Raw genomic sequence first — 19,998 nt, 5'->3', positions numbered from 1 at the left:
GAAGATTCAAGCTCGTTGTCGTACTATTTTTTTTTGTTAATTAGCCTAACAGCTAGAAATTCATCCCTTAAGGTAAATAAATGGAGAGTCTTAGAATCGAACCCCAGCCCTGCATATTAGAATACATTGTCTCTACCAATTAATCTATGCTTACCGGGACAAAAACTAGCGTATTATTACTACATTATAACATCAGTCCACCTCTATTATAGTTCTAATTAGTGTGACCAACTTTATTTTATTCCACTATATCATTATTGATGCATATTTGTCTTGAAAGTATTGTGTGATAGTCATAAATGATTATGGGAGTGTCTACCATGCCGTCGGCATTTAATTGTTTTAAATCTATCACTTTTGATCAAAAACACTTAAAAACATTTTTTTTTTTCAGGAAAACTAAAAATGAACTAAAATAACACTAACTACCTTCTTTTTCCCTCTTAAAATCACTTTAAATATTTTTTACTATTTAATAAAAAACTCTTTTTTCTTTGGAAACTTTCCTATTTGATTAAACTTTCCTAGTTGGTAAGGACAATGCATAATATATGCAAGGTTCGGGGTTTGAATCCCGACCACCACAAAAAAAAAAATGATATTTAATCTGTTAAATATACAATCGTAATCAATATTCTTCAAAAATAATTAATCAATATTTTTAATTTATACATAACCTTTATGTATTTAACCATAATGTGTACAACAAATTCAAAAATTAATGATAAAAATGATTTTATGAGCAACCAAAAAGGTAATTAATGTTACTTTATTTAATACTTAGTTTTCATTTTGAGAAATTTTAAAAAAATATATAATATTTAAATTAATGTTTAGTTCATTCTCTAAAATGACAATTTTATAATCGTCAAGAATGCAACGACATGATAGAATTTGCCAAAAATTATTTGAACATTATTTTTGCAACAAAAAAATGAATATAATTTTCAAAATCTAGTATTTTTTAGCGCAGCAGAGAAAGATTGCAAAACAAACAATCAAATTTTGAGAGAGAATTTAAAGAATCGAGAGAGAAGAAAGAAAGTACAATGTGATTGTAACTTGTTATTCACATTATAGCAATGAAAAATTGATGTTGCAAGTTTATATACAACATCATATGTGAGTTACTTGCTATACAAGTAATCAACCTAAACTAACAAATCTCCAATAAAATAGCTAACAAACTTATAAAAAAAACACTTTTAACTACTTTATTATTTATACTAACTTGAATTTAAAACTAACATCCTCCCTTAATTAAAATTCTCTAACTTCACCATTCGTATCATACTTCTAAACTTGACAAATTTGTCAACCTTCACAACTCTCAAATAACATTACCTAGCTGTTCTTCTATTGGCCAATGTATATCCTTCAACTCATCCATGCTCACTTGTTCACTGATAAATTGAAATCACTTGTTCACATACATAACATTTTCAGCTTTGTATTTGAAAAATTCTTGTTGAACTAGAAAGTTGTCAATCCTTTTGTTCCAGGCTCTTGGAGCATGATTCAATCCATACTTTGTTATGTGCAATCTGAATACCATATATTCCTTTCCTTTAACTTTGAACCCTGGAGGTTGTAAGACATACTTAATAGCGAGACTTGACAGAGGGATCAATTTGATCGAATTCCGTAAACTTCAGGGACATATCGAATATTTAAAAAAATTTGGGGATGAAAATAACTGATGTGTATATATTTGAGGACAAAATAACATATTCACTAATGGAAACAATGAGACCTTCAAATCAAGGTTCAACCGATCAAATTATGGTTGAACCAGATAATTGTTGATAAATAAATATACACTTATCTGCTTCAATAGAAAAAACCGGGTCCAATTCAACGCATCTTTCGGTTTTCATCGATTCACATCGGTTTTTTGATATCTTCCCCCTTGTTTGGACTTCTAGTTTCTATGATTGTCCGGACGGTACTAGTTATGGTTCCGATCCAACAAATTGAATAAGCCAATCCAATCTGATTTTTAAAACATTACTTTTTCCTCCACATACTACCCTTCTACCCATACTTTAGAGATCCGACTAGTGCGCAAACACAATATTGATCGGTCCATATTTTAACCATGAAATTTTTATATTAAATCAAAGTTAAAAATTTTCTTAAAATATAATTTGTTTGATCAAGATCAGATAGTTGAGGTGATGATCCTCAGTAATAGCAACCACACCTCATCTAAAATCACATTTTACTTGACTTCTTTTCCTTCCCATGTTTTAGAAAACTTTGTACTTATATTTTCTTGACAATTTTGCCCATCTTTCAATTTGTATATGTTTTTTTTTCTTTCCAAAATTACAATTTCAGATTAGATTTGTTCGGATGTACCAGACATGGCAACGGGGCGGGGGCGGGTTTTAACGCACCCGGCCCCAGCCCCGTTTGATGGTACCCAGCCCCGCCCCCGTCCCCAGACCCGGCGGGGATAAAAAGTTCACCCCCAGACCTGCCCCCAACGGGGACGGGTTTCCCGGCCCCGCACCCACCCCCACCTGCAAAAAGTGGTACCAATTCATGGGCAGTATCATAGGACTGTATTTAACCAAACACAGTGTACCTTTGATCGGTTTAGTACAGATCGACTCTCGAGTTGATAAATCTTTACCAATTCAAAAATAAATAATTCATTGCATTGATTGTTTGTTATGGACTCATCTTTGGTTTGGTGTTTAGGGAAATTTGATACGGCCAAAACTCCTTGTGCTTAATCTCATGTTTAATAAAAAAAATCCCATTTAAAAAAAGAAGAAGATAGTATACAATAGTATATGACTGATTAAAAAACAAGAGCAATGAATAGATAAATTACCATGAAGGAAAATATGGAGGTGAGTATAGAAACAAACCACCAGGCAGGAAAATTTAAAATAGTTCATAATACTTGTACAGATTGTTAACAATAGAGATGTTTTATTCATCGATTTATTAAAACTATCTCAGCAGTTCGATGACTTTATGTTGAAGGTCTAACTAAGTCACCTATCTTTCCATATACTCCAAACTTTGTCATCTTCCATATATTCCTGAACGACGAACCCTTTAAGCCAACGCTTGATTCTTGAAGCTTGAAGCAGAAGAGGAAAAACGCGTTATACAGGAAGAGAAAAAGGATATGTTATGCGGCTGAAGAGTGAAGAGTAAGAGGGAAATTAGGGTTTCAGTTTCCTTCTCTTTATATACCCCTGCTAACTTAAGTAAAATAAGGGTAATAAAGTAAATTTGCATATACGGGTGCGGGGCGGGGATGGGTGCGTATATCCCCCGACCCCGGCCCCGGACCCGCATTAAAACTACGGGTTTCCCCCGCACCCGCACCCGCACCCAGTAAATTCGGCTTTTCCCCGTTACAATCGGGGCGGGGACGGGTGAGACCCGACGGGTGCGGGTTGTGTTGCCATGTCTAGGATGTACACATTCAAACATGTCCAATTTCTTTTTTGACAAGACATGTCCAATTTCTGTGTGTCATAAATGCAAATATCATTTTCTCTTAAGTAAAAATGTCCTATATTCACAAAAATATTATTTCTTTTTTTTTAAGGACAAAAATATTAATTCTTTTTTTTAAGGACAAAAAAATAGTCGTGGATATTTTAGGTATTATTGTTAAATGTTGTGGAAAATAGTCGGGTGGGGGGTGTAACGAGTAAGTTAGAAACAGGGTATACCTTGGTTGAAGAGGAGACTGCAATGCAACAGAAGAAAACTGAAAAACTTTTCAATTTGCCGCTGGATTCTGTCAACAACGGTAAGTTCCTTTCGCTACTCTCTCTCTCTCTTCAATTCTCTTCATTCCGTTTTCCTTTTTTACCCGTTTTTGTTAAATTTTTATTTATTAAAACCCTACTCAAACCCATGTTTTAAGTTCTTAGACAAAGTCACAAACACTTTTAAATCCCACACACAAGTGTGAGATCTGGGTTCAAATCTCGGCGAAGATGTCCAACCTAACAATATCAGGATTGTCAGTTGTGTTAGGGTTGATTTTATTTTCAACTAATAACTATTCAGAATAATAATTGGTAATTACACATCAATTGGACAATATGAAGCACGGATACGGACACAGACACAACATGGACATTGAGACCGCTAATAATTTGAGAAAATCACATAATTCAGTGTAATTACATGTGTCGGTGTTGGACACAACGCCTAATCTGAGGAGTGTCCGTGCTTCATAGGACAAATGTAAGATTTTCAAGAGGGACCAAACTATGATTTGTGAAATGAATGGTGAAGTATTGATGATTTATCCGTTACTATTAAATTTTCTAATACCATAACTTTTTTGTGTTTGCAGATTGTTGGTAGTTCTATACATCTTTGAGGAATTTGTGTTGGTTAGGGTTGTTTTCTGCTAATACTTCAAAGGAAGAAACATACAGTGTAGCTGCAATGGTTGAAGATGATTATTTTCCTCCTTGGTTTAGGTATCTATGCTTTCTTTTGTTTTTCTTCTATCAATAATTACTTTATTATTGTGCTATGATCTATATTCTATAAGCATGATGTTCTGATTAGACATGGTTTGTTATTGCTCGGATTTCAGTGTCGCTCCAATGATGGATTGGACAGACAATCATTATAGAACTCTTGCACGTCTCATGTCAAAACATGCTTGGCTCTATACCGAGATGCTTGCGGCTGAAACAATTGTTTATCAAAAGGGTAATCTGGTAAGTTTATAATGATAATAAACTAGGAAGGAATTGTGTGAATAATGAGATTTGTAGTTGCAATTTGTTAAGGTCTGAAATTTGAGTTAAAAGACCAGGGTTCAAATATCGGCTGAAAATGAAAAATTTGAATCTCCTATAAGCTCAAGCTTCTAGGTGTAGCCTTATTGTTTCCAAGCATTAGTTGATTAATAGTAGCATAACATGTTAAAAAGAAGAATAAGAGTGAAAATGGTATACAAAGCCATTATTTTGGGATGGATTGTTTGTGAAAAACCATTGATTATTTTTGTTTCTTATGCCAGGACAGATTCTTGGCATATCCTCCAGACCAACATCCTATTGTGCTTCAAATCGGAGGCAGTAATTTAGAGAATTTGGCGAAAGCAACCAAGCTTGCTGATGCTTACGGCTATGATGAGATCAACTTCAAGTTAGTTTGTTTCTTGCCATTTTAAGTATTGAAATGTCATTGTTATTTTGAAATATCTGATAGATGCAGTTATTTATTTTTCAATATATTACAGTTGTGGTTGCCCTAGTCCTAGAGTAGCAGGACGTGGATGCTTTGGTGCACGTCTTATGCTTGAACCAAAGGTTAGAAAGCAATCCATAGTTAAATATTACATGCAGAGAGATTGAATATTTATGTATTCTTCATCATTGTGCATTAATGGAAAACTCTAATTTATACAAGGAAAGTTTGTTGCGGAGGCTGTTTCAGTGATTGCTGCCAATACAAATGTACCTGTCAGTGTCAAATGTCGAATCGGTGTGGATAATCATGATTCATACAATGAACTATGTAAGGCCTTTTCTTAACAACACTATTTGTCTATTGATGTCAGAAGGATATAAAGTTAGGATTTTTTTGAATTTGGCTCTGAAGGGATGGAAGGTTATTCCATTCCAAGGTCAAGGCTTACCACAAACCCCAACTAAGGCTTATAAGTTGTTAGACCCATGAATGCTAGGAGGACAAGATGGGGAATATTTGTTAATTTTTGCTCAAAATGGACTGTAGTATAACATAATGTAGGGACATGCGGCATTTAGGGTGTGTGATTTTAAATGGGCAAATGAGATGGGTGAAACATTTATATAGTGTCAAGTAAGGGGGCTTCATCTCAAGATTGTCAACCGTCATTAAGATCTTTGCCTCGTATTCTTTAGCCATATAGCTTGTAAGAGTATCCGGTCTAATATTCTGAAGCGTCTTGTACTATGACGGAGGATATCTTCATCATTGACTACAGGCCACTGACCACGGCCGTTTATTCCCTAGTTTGTGTTCTTATAAATCTTCTTTTGGAAAGCATTATATAACTCTAGTTTGTAGCAAATGGCTCTCAAACCTTAGATGCTAGTTTGCTACTATTTCTTAGAATTTGGGCTTGGGCGTAATAAGGTTGGCACTTTTAATGAAGCAATTGTCCTAAAAGCTTGTTGTTTGTCTGTCAGGTGATTTCATTTACAAGGTCTCTTCTCTATCACCTGCTAGGCATTTCATAATTCACTCAAGAAAGGCACTGCTGAAGGGACTCAGTCCTGCTGAAAATCGGAGTATTCCTCCACTGAAGTATGTCCCAATAAATTTTGATTTTTATAGTCATTATTTAGTTATATACACGATAGAAAATAATTCATTCCTTATTGCAGATATGAATACTTTTATGGCCTCTTGCGCGACTTTCCTGACTTAACATTTACAATCAATGGTGGTATTACTTGTATTGATGAGGTGAGTTGCAGTCTGATAGAAACTTGTATTATAGTCATAAATTTTGTAGAAACAACAATTTATTCATAAGCAAACTCTGGACTGTTATCTCAGAACAGAGAATGAGTTCTTTTACAATATAGCAAATTAAGAAATAACATATAAAGTAAGGTAAGAGAGTCTACTGATGCAAGAATCCAGGTCTCTCATTTTCAATAATTAGAGAGCTTGGTCTCTCCCTCCCTTGACCACTCAATAAAACTATCCAATGATCACTTTCTCCTTGCCATACTGTGTAATTAAGGACTTGGTATTCATTATAGAAATTTTTTGCTGTCAAAAGTTTTTACTGTGATTTTATGATCACACTAGGACTGGGATAAAGCAAATTCTAAAACTTATAACACAGTCACACACTGAGAGAAAAAGAAATCTGTTTGACATGAAGACACAACAAATGTTGTGTTTGTGTTTTTTTGGATTATTCCCTACTTACATGTGCAGTAAACCCATTCCATAGTGTTTCAAGTCATTTTCTTTTGTCACTGAGCTGTTTGTTGTATGTTCAAACTTTGTTGGTTTTTTAAAATGAGTTGGCTATACTGGTTTATCATGCATCTTTATACGTAATTCTCTTTTTTCATTTTGGTCTGTCTACGGGTGGTTTATATCTAGAGATGTGAAGTTTTATTTATGTTGCTTTGGCAAATAGGGTCTTGGATGATTTTTGTTATTTTCCCCCTTTTCATTTGATTGGAAAGTTTTTCATCTTCTGATGGGGAGTGCTTGAATGAGATTGGGTAGGTTTTTCCACGTTTTTGCTGGGAGTTTGCCCCATATAGTCCTAGTTGATGGATCAGTATTTTTGGTTCAGGCCACAATAAAGTTGGACATTTTCTCCATTTCATGCAACTTCATAACTGATTTACTCCTGGGAGTTTTTGGAGATCAATAACCTAATTTGGTAAATCCTCGGTTTAGATTCTAATTAAGGCAACCGCACATGGTTCTAGATGCTTGTTCACAGTTAAAGTAGTGGATTACTGATTGATTGAGGCCCTTATATTTACTGAATATGGTTCTAGATACTTGTTCACAATTTTCTCAGTAAATCCGGTTGTCTTGTGTAAATTATTTTCTCAGTAAATTCCGTTGTCTTGCGTAAATTCATTGCCATACCTTGAGTTTTACTTGTGGTCAGTCATTATTATTAAGTACCCATTTTGGAACCATTATACAGAGTCCCTTTATATTCAACAAATAAGTCAAGATTCACCAAAAAATAAATAAATAAGTCACGATACAAAAATGAATATTCTTGAATATCATGATACATGGCTGGTTTTATGTTGTATCTCTAACATGCTCTCCTATGCAAAATCACTTTAGACTTGAAGCGTGGACACAGACAGGTCCACCCAACATATGATAAAATTGAACTTTTTATTTGGAGAATGCAAAAGAAAAGAATCAATGTCTAGAGATTTGATTGTATAGTTTTTGATACTATGTCGTGATATCTATAATATTGAAGGTATTATTGGGCTTCATTAGATTGGGCTGCAGTTTTCTGCGCTCATAATTCCAGTGAACAGCTTCTAAAGTTTTGCTGATACTTCTGTTGTTTGTGCTGTCTGTCTAGTATCAAATCAGTTCTCCTTGTTGTTTGCGACTTTGTCATTGTATTGTTGTATTTGTTGTTATTATATAAGGTGCATATTGATCTCATGCTTCCTTGGTGATATCCTTACACGTGGATTTTGATTGTAGATCAATGCAGCTCTAAAGATCGGTGCTCATGGTGTTATGCTTGGACGTGCTGCCTACCATAAGTAAGTAACAAATGCTTTCAAACATCAGGAATCTGCATTTCAATAATAGGGGAACAAGTTTTCCCTTCGACTCCTCATAAATGATCATGTGATTGCAGAAAAAAATTGTAGAATGTGATGGGATTGACGAATCACAATTAGCTAAAGATTAAAAAACAAAGGACCTAAAAGTGTATTCTCGTAGAGTTAAAACTGGAGAGAAGAATGTGATTTATTTCAGAAAGATGGGATGTAAGGGGGTTAGAAGAGAGAGAAGGAGAGTCTGATGGAGAAGGCACGTGTGGTTTAGGCCAAGAGATTATGCTATTTTCTTCCGCCTTTTCTCTGAGCTTATTACTTGGGCTAGGAGAGGTCCAGTCCTCTATAGCTGTGAGCTTTATGCTCTTTTCTTGTTTCTCATTTATAAAATTGTTTCCCAATTCTGGATAGGAATGACTTCCTATCAGAATATCTATTTTAAATTGGAAGTTAGACAAGAATTAGAAGTCAATTTTTCTCCTAAAACATTTTCTAGATTTTTCCTTTTTTTTTTTTGACCGGCTGGAATATTTTCTATATTATGAACAAATTTTAAAGGGTTAAATATGTTTTTAGTCCCTATAAATATACCGACTTTCAGTTTTAGTCCCTCTAAAAATTTGCTTTGATTTTTTGTCCCTATAAATTATCTGTTTTCAATTTTAGTTCCTGCTTTTTTACAAAAGTTCATGTTTTGTGTTCCAAACAACTTTATTTGATTACATATCATTGATAAAACCCTAAAATATCATTAGTTTTGCGATTTAATTATTTAATCTTTAATTTGAAGGTATAGATAAATTAATAAAGATTAAATAGTTAAATTATTAAACTAATGATATTTTAAGGTCTTAATGTTTTGTCAATCATGTCATAGAAAAATGTCGTTTGGAACACAAAACGTGAATTTTTGTAAAATAGTTAGGGACTAAAATTAAAACCCGAAAATTTAGAGGGACCAAAAATTGAAGGAAAATTTTAGAGGGACTAAAATTGAAAGTTGATATATTTAGAGGGACAAAAAACATATTTAATCCAATTTAACTGGAAGTTTGACGTGGATATATTTTCTGGACTTTTCCTTTATATTTTAGTTTGATTGATAACAGAGGCTTTTCAAATTTCAAACATACAGCTTCAAAATTACATTGAGTTTAGAAATAAAATGAGTAAATGTTGTTAATTGACCTTTACTTTTAATAGAAAACTGAACTCTACTAATGCTATGTATATCACTTCCTCACCAGGTAAAAAATAGGAATGCAGTGTGCGATCATGATCTAAACTTTGTTTGGTCATGGTGATATAATTTAACTTTTCCACTGATCTCCTGCAATTGCTTAGGTCTGAAAACATATCAATAAATAGGCAAGAATAGTCAAGCAATTACAACTAATAAATATTGGCATATGTGCTTTATCTTTTATTGTAGTTTGTGGATTAAAAATTCTTTTCTTGCATATTTGAATTTTCTTTGGGCTAAAGGGTTGGACTAAGTACAGGCATATTTTGTGCCTCGATTTGAAAATGAGGACTGACAAGGATACAACTATTGACTAATTAGTTGTTGTGGTTCTGTTAGCATGTCCAGAACAAATGTCCTAATTTCTGAAACCTTAAATTATTAGGTTGAAGTCCATTAATGATCTGGCCTCTAATAATGTTTTCATTGTTATTGAACATTCTTAATTCGGTTTATATAAACTGATACTTGGTAGCTGAAGTAACAATTGTTATGATTTCAACAGCCCTTGGCATATTTTGGGGAACGTTGATAGTGCAATTTATGGTGTACCAAGTATTGGTCTTACACGTCGTCAGGTTCGGTTACATTGCATACTATTTCAATTTGAATGGACTAAGTTGTACAAATTACGTAGTTCACTTTATCCATTACTTAGAATTTTCTAACTTCATTGTCATTATTATTTGTTTAATCCAGGTCCTTGAGAAATACCAAGTATACGGAGACTCAGTGTTGCTACAATATGGATTTCGGCCAACTGTGAGAGACATTGTGAAGGTATGAACAGACAAATAGAACTTGTTATTTGATTTTCAAACTTCATACTCTTAGAATTTCTTCTATTCAATGAAAATCCCTCCAATGTATTGTATATGCGGAGATAGAGCACTTAGAAAATCTGATAGGAGATTACAAGCCCAACAAGAACATCTATTTCTATACTCCCTTCGGTCTTAAATATAAGCAAAAAGGTACATGTATTTGGTCGAAATTTGTATTCTAGAATATCCGAAGAATATACATTTGATTGCACAAGCGGCGAGCTAGTCTTTTCCTGGAAAAAGACATGAACAAAGCAAGTACAACCAAAAACACGTAGATAAGTTACATGTAGATTCAACAGAAAATAACATGGAATGTGGAATCTGGTTATGTAGCAGAGAAGGTGGCATACGATTAACTAAATAACCAGAAGTAAGGATTGCATCTTCCCAAAATTTTAAAGGGATATTAGCTTGAAGTAACAAGGAACAAGCAGTATCAAGAAGATGGTGGTTTTTTTTTTTTTTTTTTCTTTCTGCAATACAATTATGTTGTGGAGTGTGTGGACAACTAAGTTGATGAATCATCTCTTTGGATGACATAAAAGACTTGAATTTAAAGAAAAATATTCATTGGCCTTATCACACATTAAAATGTGAATTGAGCGATCAAATTGGGTAGAAATCTTTGAATATAAGTTTTGATATATTTCAAACAATTCTGACCGATCTTTGATTAAAAAAAAAAAGAAAAACCTCGAGAAGTCATCAATGAAGGAAAGAGGATTTATGACCAGTGATGTGATAGGTGGCCTTAAAATAAGGACCAAGAGACTTGGTGTGAGAAAGACCAGTGCAGGAATTACCTGTGGAACCAAAGACTTGATGCTTTTTATACCACTTGAAGAAGTTAGTAAAGATGGTCAGTGGTAGCTAGGGATCATATGTGGTGTAGTGGACTCAGAAGGAGCACGCGGAGTGGTATGTGCAACACCAGCTAATCGAGGAGGGTGACCGTTCAGGGCATAACACTTATGGATAGTGTCTTACTTTGTGGAAATGGTTGCACATGGGATGAGGTTTGCTAGGCATGTGAGACCAACCATGTTCGCCACTGTGACAGACCAAGGTAGAGGAATAATAGGTCAGGAGGCATATCAACGTCAGAAGATGATATCGCTGGTACATGTACGAAGGTTGATCATGCATTGCAGAGTTCAAAGTGGCTACAGTGAGAGACCCAAAATCTCATAAGGTGATAAACAAAAGGATGAATTCTCTGCAGGTAACCCATATAAAACCAGCAACATAAAAAGGTCTGTTGCTTCTCATTCCTTGATAGGTGAGGCAGCGGTGACCAATAAGTTATGTAGGATACCTTGAACTTTTCCTAAATGTTTTTACATGATCGATCAAAGCATCTCAAGACAACGGCACTTATCAGGTTTTGGAAAACCCTATATAGGCATTGAATATCATTGGTATAAAGGACCTTGGCCTACTACCAAACAACGTAAAAAGTCTCCCAATGAATTATAACATTAACACTTAAAAATGGATTAGGGTTGCCTTTTGTTTGGCTCTAGATACCATATTTGAGAAAGATGAAAACGAAAGAGGATATGAATGAATTTGTGTTTGAGTTATGCATAGGAGGATATTATATATTGAGTGTCGTGAATTACCCTAATTACCACATTTCATAATAACTAGACTTTTGACCCGTGCGTATCACGGGTTTTCTCGACTATAATAAAGACAAATAAATAATCTTTAACCCGTAAGATCATTGATATGGTAGAAAATATTTTCTTAAAAAAAAAAGGCAAGCGGATAGGAATGAAATTGGTGTGCAATGCATTTTTTTAGATGGAATTTGTTAGGTTAAATAATTGCAAACCTAATAAAGCAAATGAGTGGGAAAAAATTAGGTTAAGTTGCTGCAGACGTAACAAAATTAATAAATAAGGATATACAACTCAGCAGTCCATAGTTACCCTATTTACATTATTATTTCTAATAGCACGGATATAGAAAATAAAGGCATACAGCTATATTGCTTTAAACATACATTTAATGTCACTTTAAGTAGCTTGACCCACTTTTATTTTCCTTTCCTATTTTTTGTTAAAAGTATGAATATTACTGGAAACTTTTTTCTGTTACTTTTTTTCCATCTTCCATTTATTTGCTTGACAGCATGAACCATTTAACTAAGATGCCAATGATATTCATTTTCTGCTATCACATGACCATTGTTTGCTGCAGCCTTTACTTGGTTTTTTCCATTCTGAGCCTGGGAATGGACTTTGGAAGCGAAAAGCAGATTCTGCTGTCCAAACTTGCACGGTATATTATCTTACCCAATTTTTTCTCTATTTTTCCCTGATTTTCATTCATGGATAGTAAGGGGACTTGTTATGTGTTAATTATGCCCTTCACAGAACTAGTGTTCACAAGTTGGATGGTAATTAGTCAGCTGTTAATATCACAAGGAACCAATTAAGACATCTAATAAGGAAGTATTCTGTCAGTACGTTTCACCTTGTCCTCAAGGTGAAAGTTCATGTCATGTTACTGCACTTTTGTATGATGTAATCTAGTAACTTGGAAAAGCAAGAAATAAATTGTTGTGTCTGGATCTAGCACTTAAGTTGAATACCTTGCCAGGATGAGTCATTTGTGAGCTAATTTGGTTGAAATAAGGTGGTAAATGACATTATTTTTGGATAGAATATTTCAGTTATTTCTTTTTTCTTTTGTCCCACGTTAGTGTTAACTAAAAGCATATGTATTGTGCATTCATTATGTAGTTGTTGTCTTGTCTGACTCTTGTACATAGGAGATTACCTTTTTTTAAAAAAAAAAAAAATAATGGGGAAGGGAGAAATATTATTAATTAAAGTGACCACTAATGACTATTTTACAACCGTTCCTGAGGGTTTTGAACCCTGTACCTTTTAGGTTACAAAGCTAAGCTCTTAGCCTGAGGTTACATAGGACATTACCTAGCAAATTGAGTATCTTGAGTAGTTTTAAATGTTTTTAGTGCCTGCAAATATATGGTCTTCCGCTTCAATTACCTGTGCTGAGTTTTGCCCCGTTTTGATCCCTAACATTTCCAAAATGGCCACTTTTAGTTTCTACCCATTTTTTTGGTTATGTGGCACCAACGTGTAATGTAATTTGGTATTTTTTCATCAGTATTATGGGAATCAGGGATGTGTCCGTATTGTTGTTAGGTTTTTCTTCTTTTTTATATACAAAGTGCTTATTAAAAAGTTAGCCGGTTAGTAGGTCAATTTTATGGCATGCAGATACCATTTTACTGGTCTGTAGCTATCTTTTGGCATTTGTACATGTCTCTCTTTTTGTTTACTGTAACTACGGTTTCATACTTAAGTTACTTCATTAGCTGCTTCAAAAACTTGACATATTCTTAAACCATGCAGACAGTAAAATCATTTATTGAAGAAACTCTTGTAGCAATTCCAGACTCAGTCTTGGATTCGTCGTTTGCGAAATCACCACCTGGCCGTGGAGATCTTTTTGCTAACATTGGCAGTTTATTGCCTCCACCATACAGAACAAGAGACGAGGATGCTGTGTAAATCCTTTTGTTATCTGTTATATGCAAGTTTAAAATGTAGTCCAATTCTATATAGAAAGTTTAAGTAAAAACACTAGTGGATTACTTACTATTCTTTTTAGTTTTTGCTTTTACGGTTGGTTATGGCCAAATTTGTATTGGTGTGTTATCTGTTGAGAAAAATGTTGGGTGGCTTATATTACTCCATATCAGATAAGCCTGACCTTACTCCCATTAGAAGGAAACAAAAATGTTAGTACAATCTTCATTTCTTTTCGGAATAGATTAATTTTGATGCATTTTTGGTCTAAAACATTTTACATGGTCAGCAAATCTCAAACCATCTTTTGTATGACTTTTAAGATTTAAGATAGACATGATAAAAGTCAAATATTTTTAATGATCCAAAGTTACAATTGACTGTCTTGTAAAATATTTGTACATTGTCAGTACATATTGTTTTTCTAATCCTTTAATAAGCATCAACACAAGCCTCCCCAAGACCTCCAGGTTCCACCATTATCAAACTATTCAACGTGGCAATAACTTATTGGTCACTTCATGAATGAGATAAGATAATGTATGGTCCTACCACAGAAGGTCTTTTTTTTTTTTTTTGTATGATTTACATTCCATATATATTCATTCTTCCACTTGCTCACAATATAAGCTATCACATAGACCAGTTCAGAATAAAAATCACATTGTAGAAATGGCATCAATCACTATGACATCCTCAATGGTTGGTTTCCCAGCCGTAACCAACCGATCATCGGTTGCAACGCAGCGGAGATTTGTTGTCAGTGCTGTAAGAGCAGTTGAAGGGGAAAAGACGGTCAGTTGTACCAATGACAAGGAGGGTAGCAATGGAAGGAGAGATTTGATGTTTGCTGCAGCAGCAGCTGCTGTTTGCTCTGTTGCTGGGGTTGCAATGGCAGATGATGAACCAAGAAGAGGCACCCCAGAGGCCAAGAAAAAGTATGGCCCTGTTTGTGTCACTAACCCAACTGCTAGGATTTGTCGCTATTGAGGATCTTGACCTTTCTTGATTTGTAATGTACAATGGGGCTGTCATGTTTATATTTCATTTTATCGTTAATGTACTAGCTTTTGCTCTTATTCTTACCGTTGGTTTTGGCTTAAATTTGTAATGTGTTATCTCTTGAGAAAAATGTTCAGTGGCTTATGTTACTCCATATCAGATATAGAAGTGTTATTTGAATAACTATTTTTTTTTAGGAAATTTGAACAATTATTTTTGTTGACAACTTATGGAATAATCAAAATATACAAAAACAAAATATGAGTATTGGCACAAAAATCAAAATAATAGTGAGAGAAAGTAAAAACACAATATAAGTTTATGAGAGAAAGTTGTCACAAAAGTTGCCATAAAATTGTTTTTCAAATATCATTTCTCTATCATATAAGCCTGATCCCACCTTCTTTAAAAGGAAACAAAAATGTTAAAAGTAAAATCTTCATTTCCTATTAGATTATTTTTGATGCATTTTTACTTTAAAACATTTTACATGGTCAACAAATCTCAAACCATCTTCTATATGACTTTTAAGATTTAAGATAGATATAATAAAAGTCAAATATTTTCAATGATCCAACGATTATAATTGATTCTTTATAAAAAAATTATTTACATTGTCGAGACATATGATTAATGGTTAAATTAATCCTTTAAATTCGCATTTTTAAGAAGCATCTACACAATCCCCCCAAGATCTTCAAGTTCCACCATTATCAACTATTCAACGTGTCAATAACTTATTGATCATTTCATGAATGAGATAAGATAATATATGGTCCTACCATAAAAGGTCCATTTTTTGTATGGTTTACATTCCATATATTCATTCCTCCACTTGCTCACCATAGAAGGTATCAGCACATAGAAACTAGTTCAAAATTTCGATCATATTTTAGAAATGGCATCAATCACCATGACATCCTCAATCCTCGGCTTCCCGGCTGTAACCAACCGGTCATCCGTAGCATCGCAGAGGAGAAGACTTGTCGTCGTCAATGCTGTCCGAGCAGTTGAAGGAGAAAAGATGATCAAATATGATAACAACAAAGAGGGCAGCAATGGAAGGAGAGACTTGATGTTTGCTGCAGCAGCAGCTGCTGTTTGCTCTGTTGCTGGGGTTGCAATGGCAGATGATGAACCTAAAAGAGGTACCCCTGAAGCCAAGAAAAAGTATGCCCCTGTTTGTGTCACTATGCCAACAGCTAGGATTTGTCGCAATTGAGAAGGGTCTTGATCTATAAAGTACGGACACTCCTCGGATTAGGCGTGTCTAGGTGTCCGACACGTATCATCTCCGATACTGACACGACACCGACACTTGTACACGGAATTATGTAATTTTTTCAAATTATTAGAGATGTCGGCGTGTCAGTGTACGTGTCGTGTCCGAAGTGTCTGTATCCGTACTTCATAGGTCTTGCTTTATTTTTCTTGATTTGTAATGTACAATGGGACTTTTGTGTTTATATTTCATCTAATCTTTACTGTAGTCTGTACTGTAGTACTATACTATATACTAGTTGTTCATAAAAGCTTAAACTTTGCCTTCATAAAAAAAGCTTATAAAAAAAGCTTACTGTACTGTAGTACTATCAATGCTCAACCAAGGAAATAATTATAATAAAATTGCATTCATAAAAAAATATTAACTCTTTGGGTTATTGATTTCCTTGATTGCTTAGTTAGAATTTGAAAATTTATACTTTCACCCGATCATTTCAAGTTACACATCCTCGAGTTTTAAAAAGTTTAAATTGATCAAATTATCATGAAGACCTGAACTCATGATTGAGTTTAAGTAAATGTGTTGAACTTAGTGCATAAGACCTAAAGACTCATAATTTACTATTGATATGTGAACTGAGTTTATGTAAATGTATTTGAATTCAGTTTGCATAAATTTTACATACATTAAGTAATTGAGTTTGTGTAACCGTACTTGAATTGAGATCATGTACGGTTCTCAATCACGGACAAATGAGAAAGAAAACACAATCGTTCAACATATCACTAAGGCAATGAATATTGCTAATGAAAACTTTGAGCAAATAATCTCTTAAACCATTGGTCATTTTTTTTTTCTTACACATTTGGACATGAGATTAAAGATAGTGGTGAAGAGGAAGATTAAAAGAATGAAAAATGATTTTTGAAAAATAAATGAAACAAGGGGAAATTTTGAAATTATAAGTATTTAATTTGTACTAGAGGTGAGTTACTGAAAATTAAATGTGTGCAACTTGTTTTTTGAAATGGTCAGTGTTAGTAATTTGTTGTGAAAATTGCTTTTCTGACAAACATAAGTTCACAATCACACAAGAAAATTACCCAAAAGCCCCCAGCGGTAGTTAACTACCGTTGAGCAAGCCGACAACAGTTAACTGCCGTTGGTGCCAGCGGTAGTTAACTGCCACTGCATTCTGTTATAAGAACAGAACAGACATAGGAGTTTCCAAAATTCCATTGTCTCCATTGTTGCGGATTGAAGTTCAAGAGGTGCCAAATCTCCCAATTGTTGCGGATTCAACGTCAATTTTGCTCACAAAATCAAATAAGTTAATACCATCCTATTGCATTGTTATTTTGTGAGTGATTTGTTAGGTTTTTTTTTGTGGGTAAATTGCGATTATATAGGTTTTATTGATTTTATGATGTTATGATAGTTTAGGTTGTTAGAATTGTTAGGTTTAGGTTTAGGTTTAGGTTAGAATTGTTGTTAGAATTGTTTAGGTTTAGGTTTAATGGATATTTCAAATAAGATTGACATATTGTTGTAGAATTGTTAGGAAATTATGGTAGAATTTTTAGGATTAGTTTAGGTTATGATGAATTGTTGGATAATCGTCACGATTAGTTTAGGTTTGTTATCAATTTGTGATAGAATTGTTACGATTAGTGTAGAAATTACTCTATAACGTTAGAGTTATATTATTTCAATGAAAACATGCTCCTTTTATAGGAGAGAATACAACTAATCAACTCCTTAATCTAAGGAGTGATATAAGGAAAAATAAACAACTATTAAAATAGAATAATAATAAAAGGAAATATTATATATTTCAACACCCCCCCTCAAGTTGGTGCATAGATATCAATCATGCCCAACTTGCTTATGAGATGCTCAAAACTTGTCCTTGCTAAGCTCTTGGTCAAAATATCAGCTGTTTGCTGATTTGAAGGCACAAAAGGTAGACAGAGTATTCCAGAATCCAATTTCTCTTTTATAAAGTGACGATCGATTTCAATATGCTTTGTTCGATCATGTTGAACTGGATTATGAGCTATACTTATTGCGGCCTTGTTGTCACAATATAATTTCAATGGAAGTTCTACTGTCATCTTTAGCTCCTTTAGAACTCGATGAATCCAAAGACCCTCACAAATTCCTTGGGCCATTGATCTAAACTCAGCCTCTGCACTGCTTCTTGCAACTACACCTTGCTTCTTACTTCTCCAAGTTACCAAGTTTCCCCACACATAGGTACAATAACCTGAAGTCGACTTTCTATCTGTAATGGATCCTGCCCAATCAGCATCAGTAAAAATAGCCACATTTCTATCATTGGTTTTGCCAAAGAATAGGCCTTTTCCGGGGGAAGCCTTCAAATATCTCAGAATTCTGTAGACGGCATTAAGGTGTTCTTCATAAGGGGCATGCATAAATTGACTGACAACACTAACGGGGAAAGCAATGTCAGGTCTTGTATGTGCCAAGTAAATCAATTTCCCAACTAACCTTTGGTATCTTCCTTTGTCGACAGGTATGTCCCCTTTTTCCCAAAGTTTCAAATTTGGATCCATGGGAGTATCAGCAGGTCTACATCCACTCATACCTGTTTCTTGTAAGAGATCAAGAACATACTTCCGTTGCGACACCGATATTCCTTTCTTTGATCTAGCTATTTCCATGCCAAGAAAATACTTTAGAGATCCCAAGTCTTTGATTTCAAACTCTGTTGCGAGGTTTCTCTTTAGTCTCTCCATTTCTGTCACATCATCTCCGGTAAGAACTATATCATCAACATAAACAATTAGAATAGTAATTTTCCCACCAGGAGTGTACTTTACGAATAAAGTGTGATCTGATTCCCCTTGAGTGTATCCTTGTTTCTTTACTGATTGAGTAAACTTTTCAAACCAAGCTCTTGGAGACTGCTTTAAACCATAAAGAGATTTTTTCAATTTGCACACCTTTGACCCAAATTTTTCTTCAAAGCCTGGAGGACCATCCATGTACACTTCTTCTTCTAGATCACCATTAAGAAATGCATTTTTTACATCTAATTGATGTAGAGGCCAATCCAAATTCGCAGCAAGAGATAAGAGGATCCTAATGGTGTTCAACTTTGCAACAGGAGCAAAAGTTTCTGAGTAGTCCATGCCATATGTCTGAGTAAACCCTTTAGCAACCAACCTTGCCTTATATCTTTCTACTGAACCGTCAGAGTTGTATTTTACGGTAAACACCCACTTACAACCCACAGTTTTCTTTCCAATCGGTAAAGTCATAACATTCCAAGTGTTATTCTTTTCAAGAGCTCTCATCTCCTCAAACACAGCTTCCTTCCACTTTGGAACATTTAGAGCTTCCTGTACATTCTTTGGAATTTCTATACAAGACAAATGAGAGGTAAATGCAGAAAAAGAGGAGGATAAATTTGAATATGATACGAACCTAGACATGGGGTGCTTGGTGCAAGCTCTAACTGGTTTCCTATGAGCTATTGGAACATCAAGAATAGGATCAAGAAAATCAGGAGAAATTTTACCTTTACCTTTGTTTGTTTTTGTAGGTTGATTCTCCCTCGGTTCAGATTCATGACTGTGCTGAGGAATCAAGTCTTCTACTACCTTATCATGATTCTTTCTTTCATAAATTACTCCTTTCCAAGTTCCCTCAACTTCTCCAAACTTTCTTTCTGTTACATTATAAGGATGTTCATGTGGTGACATTTGAATCAATTCTTGATTATCTTTAGGTTCCAAAGAGTCATTATTAGAATTTTGGTTTGTTGCCCCTGATTCTATGACATCCTCACTCATGAAAGGAGTAGGTTCACTTACATTATCTGGGGCAT

At 34.4% G+C, this 19,998-nt stretch overlaps 3 protein-coding genes across 3 annotated transcripts; all 3 read left to right on the top strand.

Annotated features, from left to right (window-relative positions):
• The first annotated feature begins 3,727 nt into the window (after positions 1-3,727).
• Positions 3,728-15,103, top strand: LOC146936807 (uncharacterized). The gene is made up of 13 exons (XM_085751414.1): positions 3,728-3,781; positions 4,337-4,466; positions 4,586-4,712; positions 5,018-5,145; positions 5,240-5,309; positions 5,415-5,517; positions 6,174-6,291; positions 6,372-6,453; positions 8,203-8,264; positions 10,031-10,103; positions 10,225-10,305; positions 12,558-12,638; positions 13,742-15,103. The coding sequence occupies exons 2-13, from the start codon at positions 4,432-4,434 to the stop codon at positions 13,898-13,900; spliced, it is 1,119 nt and encodes a 372-aa protein (XP_085607540.1). The 5' UTR covers positions 3,728-3,781; positions 4,337-4,431; the 3' UTR covers positions 13,901-15,103.
• Positions 14,591-15,103, top strand: LOC146936808 (photosystem II 5 kDa protein, chloroplastic-like). The gene has a single exon (XM_085751416.1). The coding sequence runs from the start codon at positions 14,591-14,593 to the stop codon at positions 14,906-14,908; it is 318 nt and encodes a 105-aa protein (XP_085607542.1). The 3' UTR covers positions 14,909-15,103.
• Positions 15,104-15,727: 624 nt separating this feature from the next.
• On the top strand, positions 15,728-16,409 carry LOC146936806 (photosystem II 5 kDa protein, chloroplastic-like). Its single transcript, XM_085751415.1, has one exon. It carries the CDS (start codon positions 15,819-15,821, stop codon positions 16,140-16,142), a length of 324 nt encoding a protein of 107 aa, XP_085607541.1. The 5' UTR covers positions 15,728-15,818; the 3' UTR covers positions 16,143-16,409.
• Positions 16,410-19,998: the final 3,589 nt, after the last annotated feature.

Source organism: Medicago sativa, chromosome 3 (genome assembly GCF_051527215.1).
Source record: "Medicago sativa cultivar Bolivia chromosome 3, Bolivia_mono, whole genome shotgun sequence".
In the NCBI taxonomy this organism is placed as follows: Eukaryota; Viridiplantae; Streptophyta; class Magnoliopsida; order Fabales; family Fabaceae; genus Medicago; species Medicago sativa.
The sequence above is the reverse complement of the archived record's forward strand: the minus strand, read 5'-3'. Positions and strand labels throughout refer to the sequence as shown.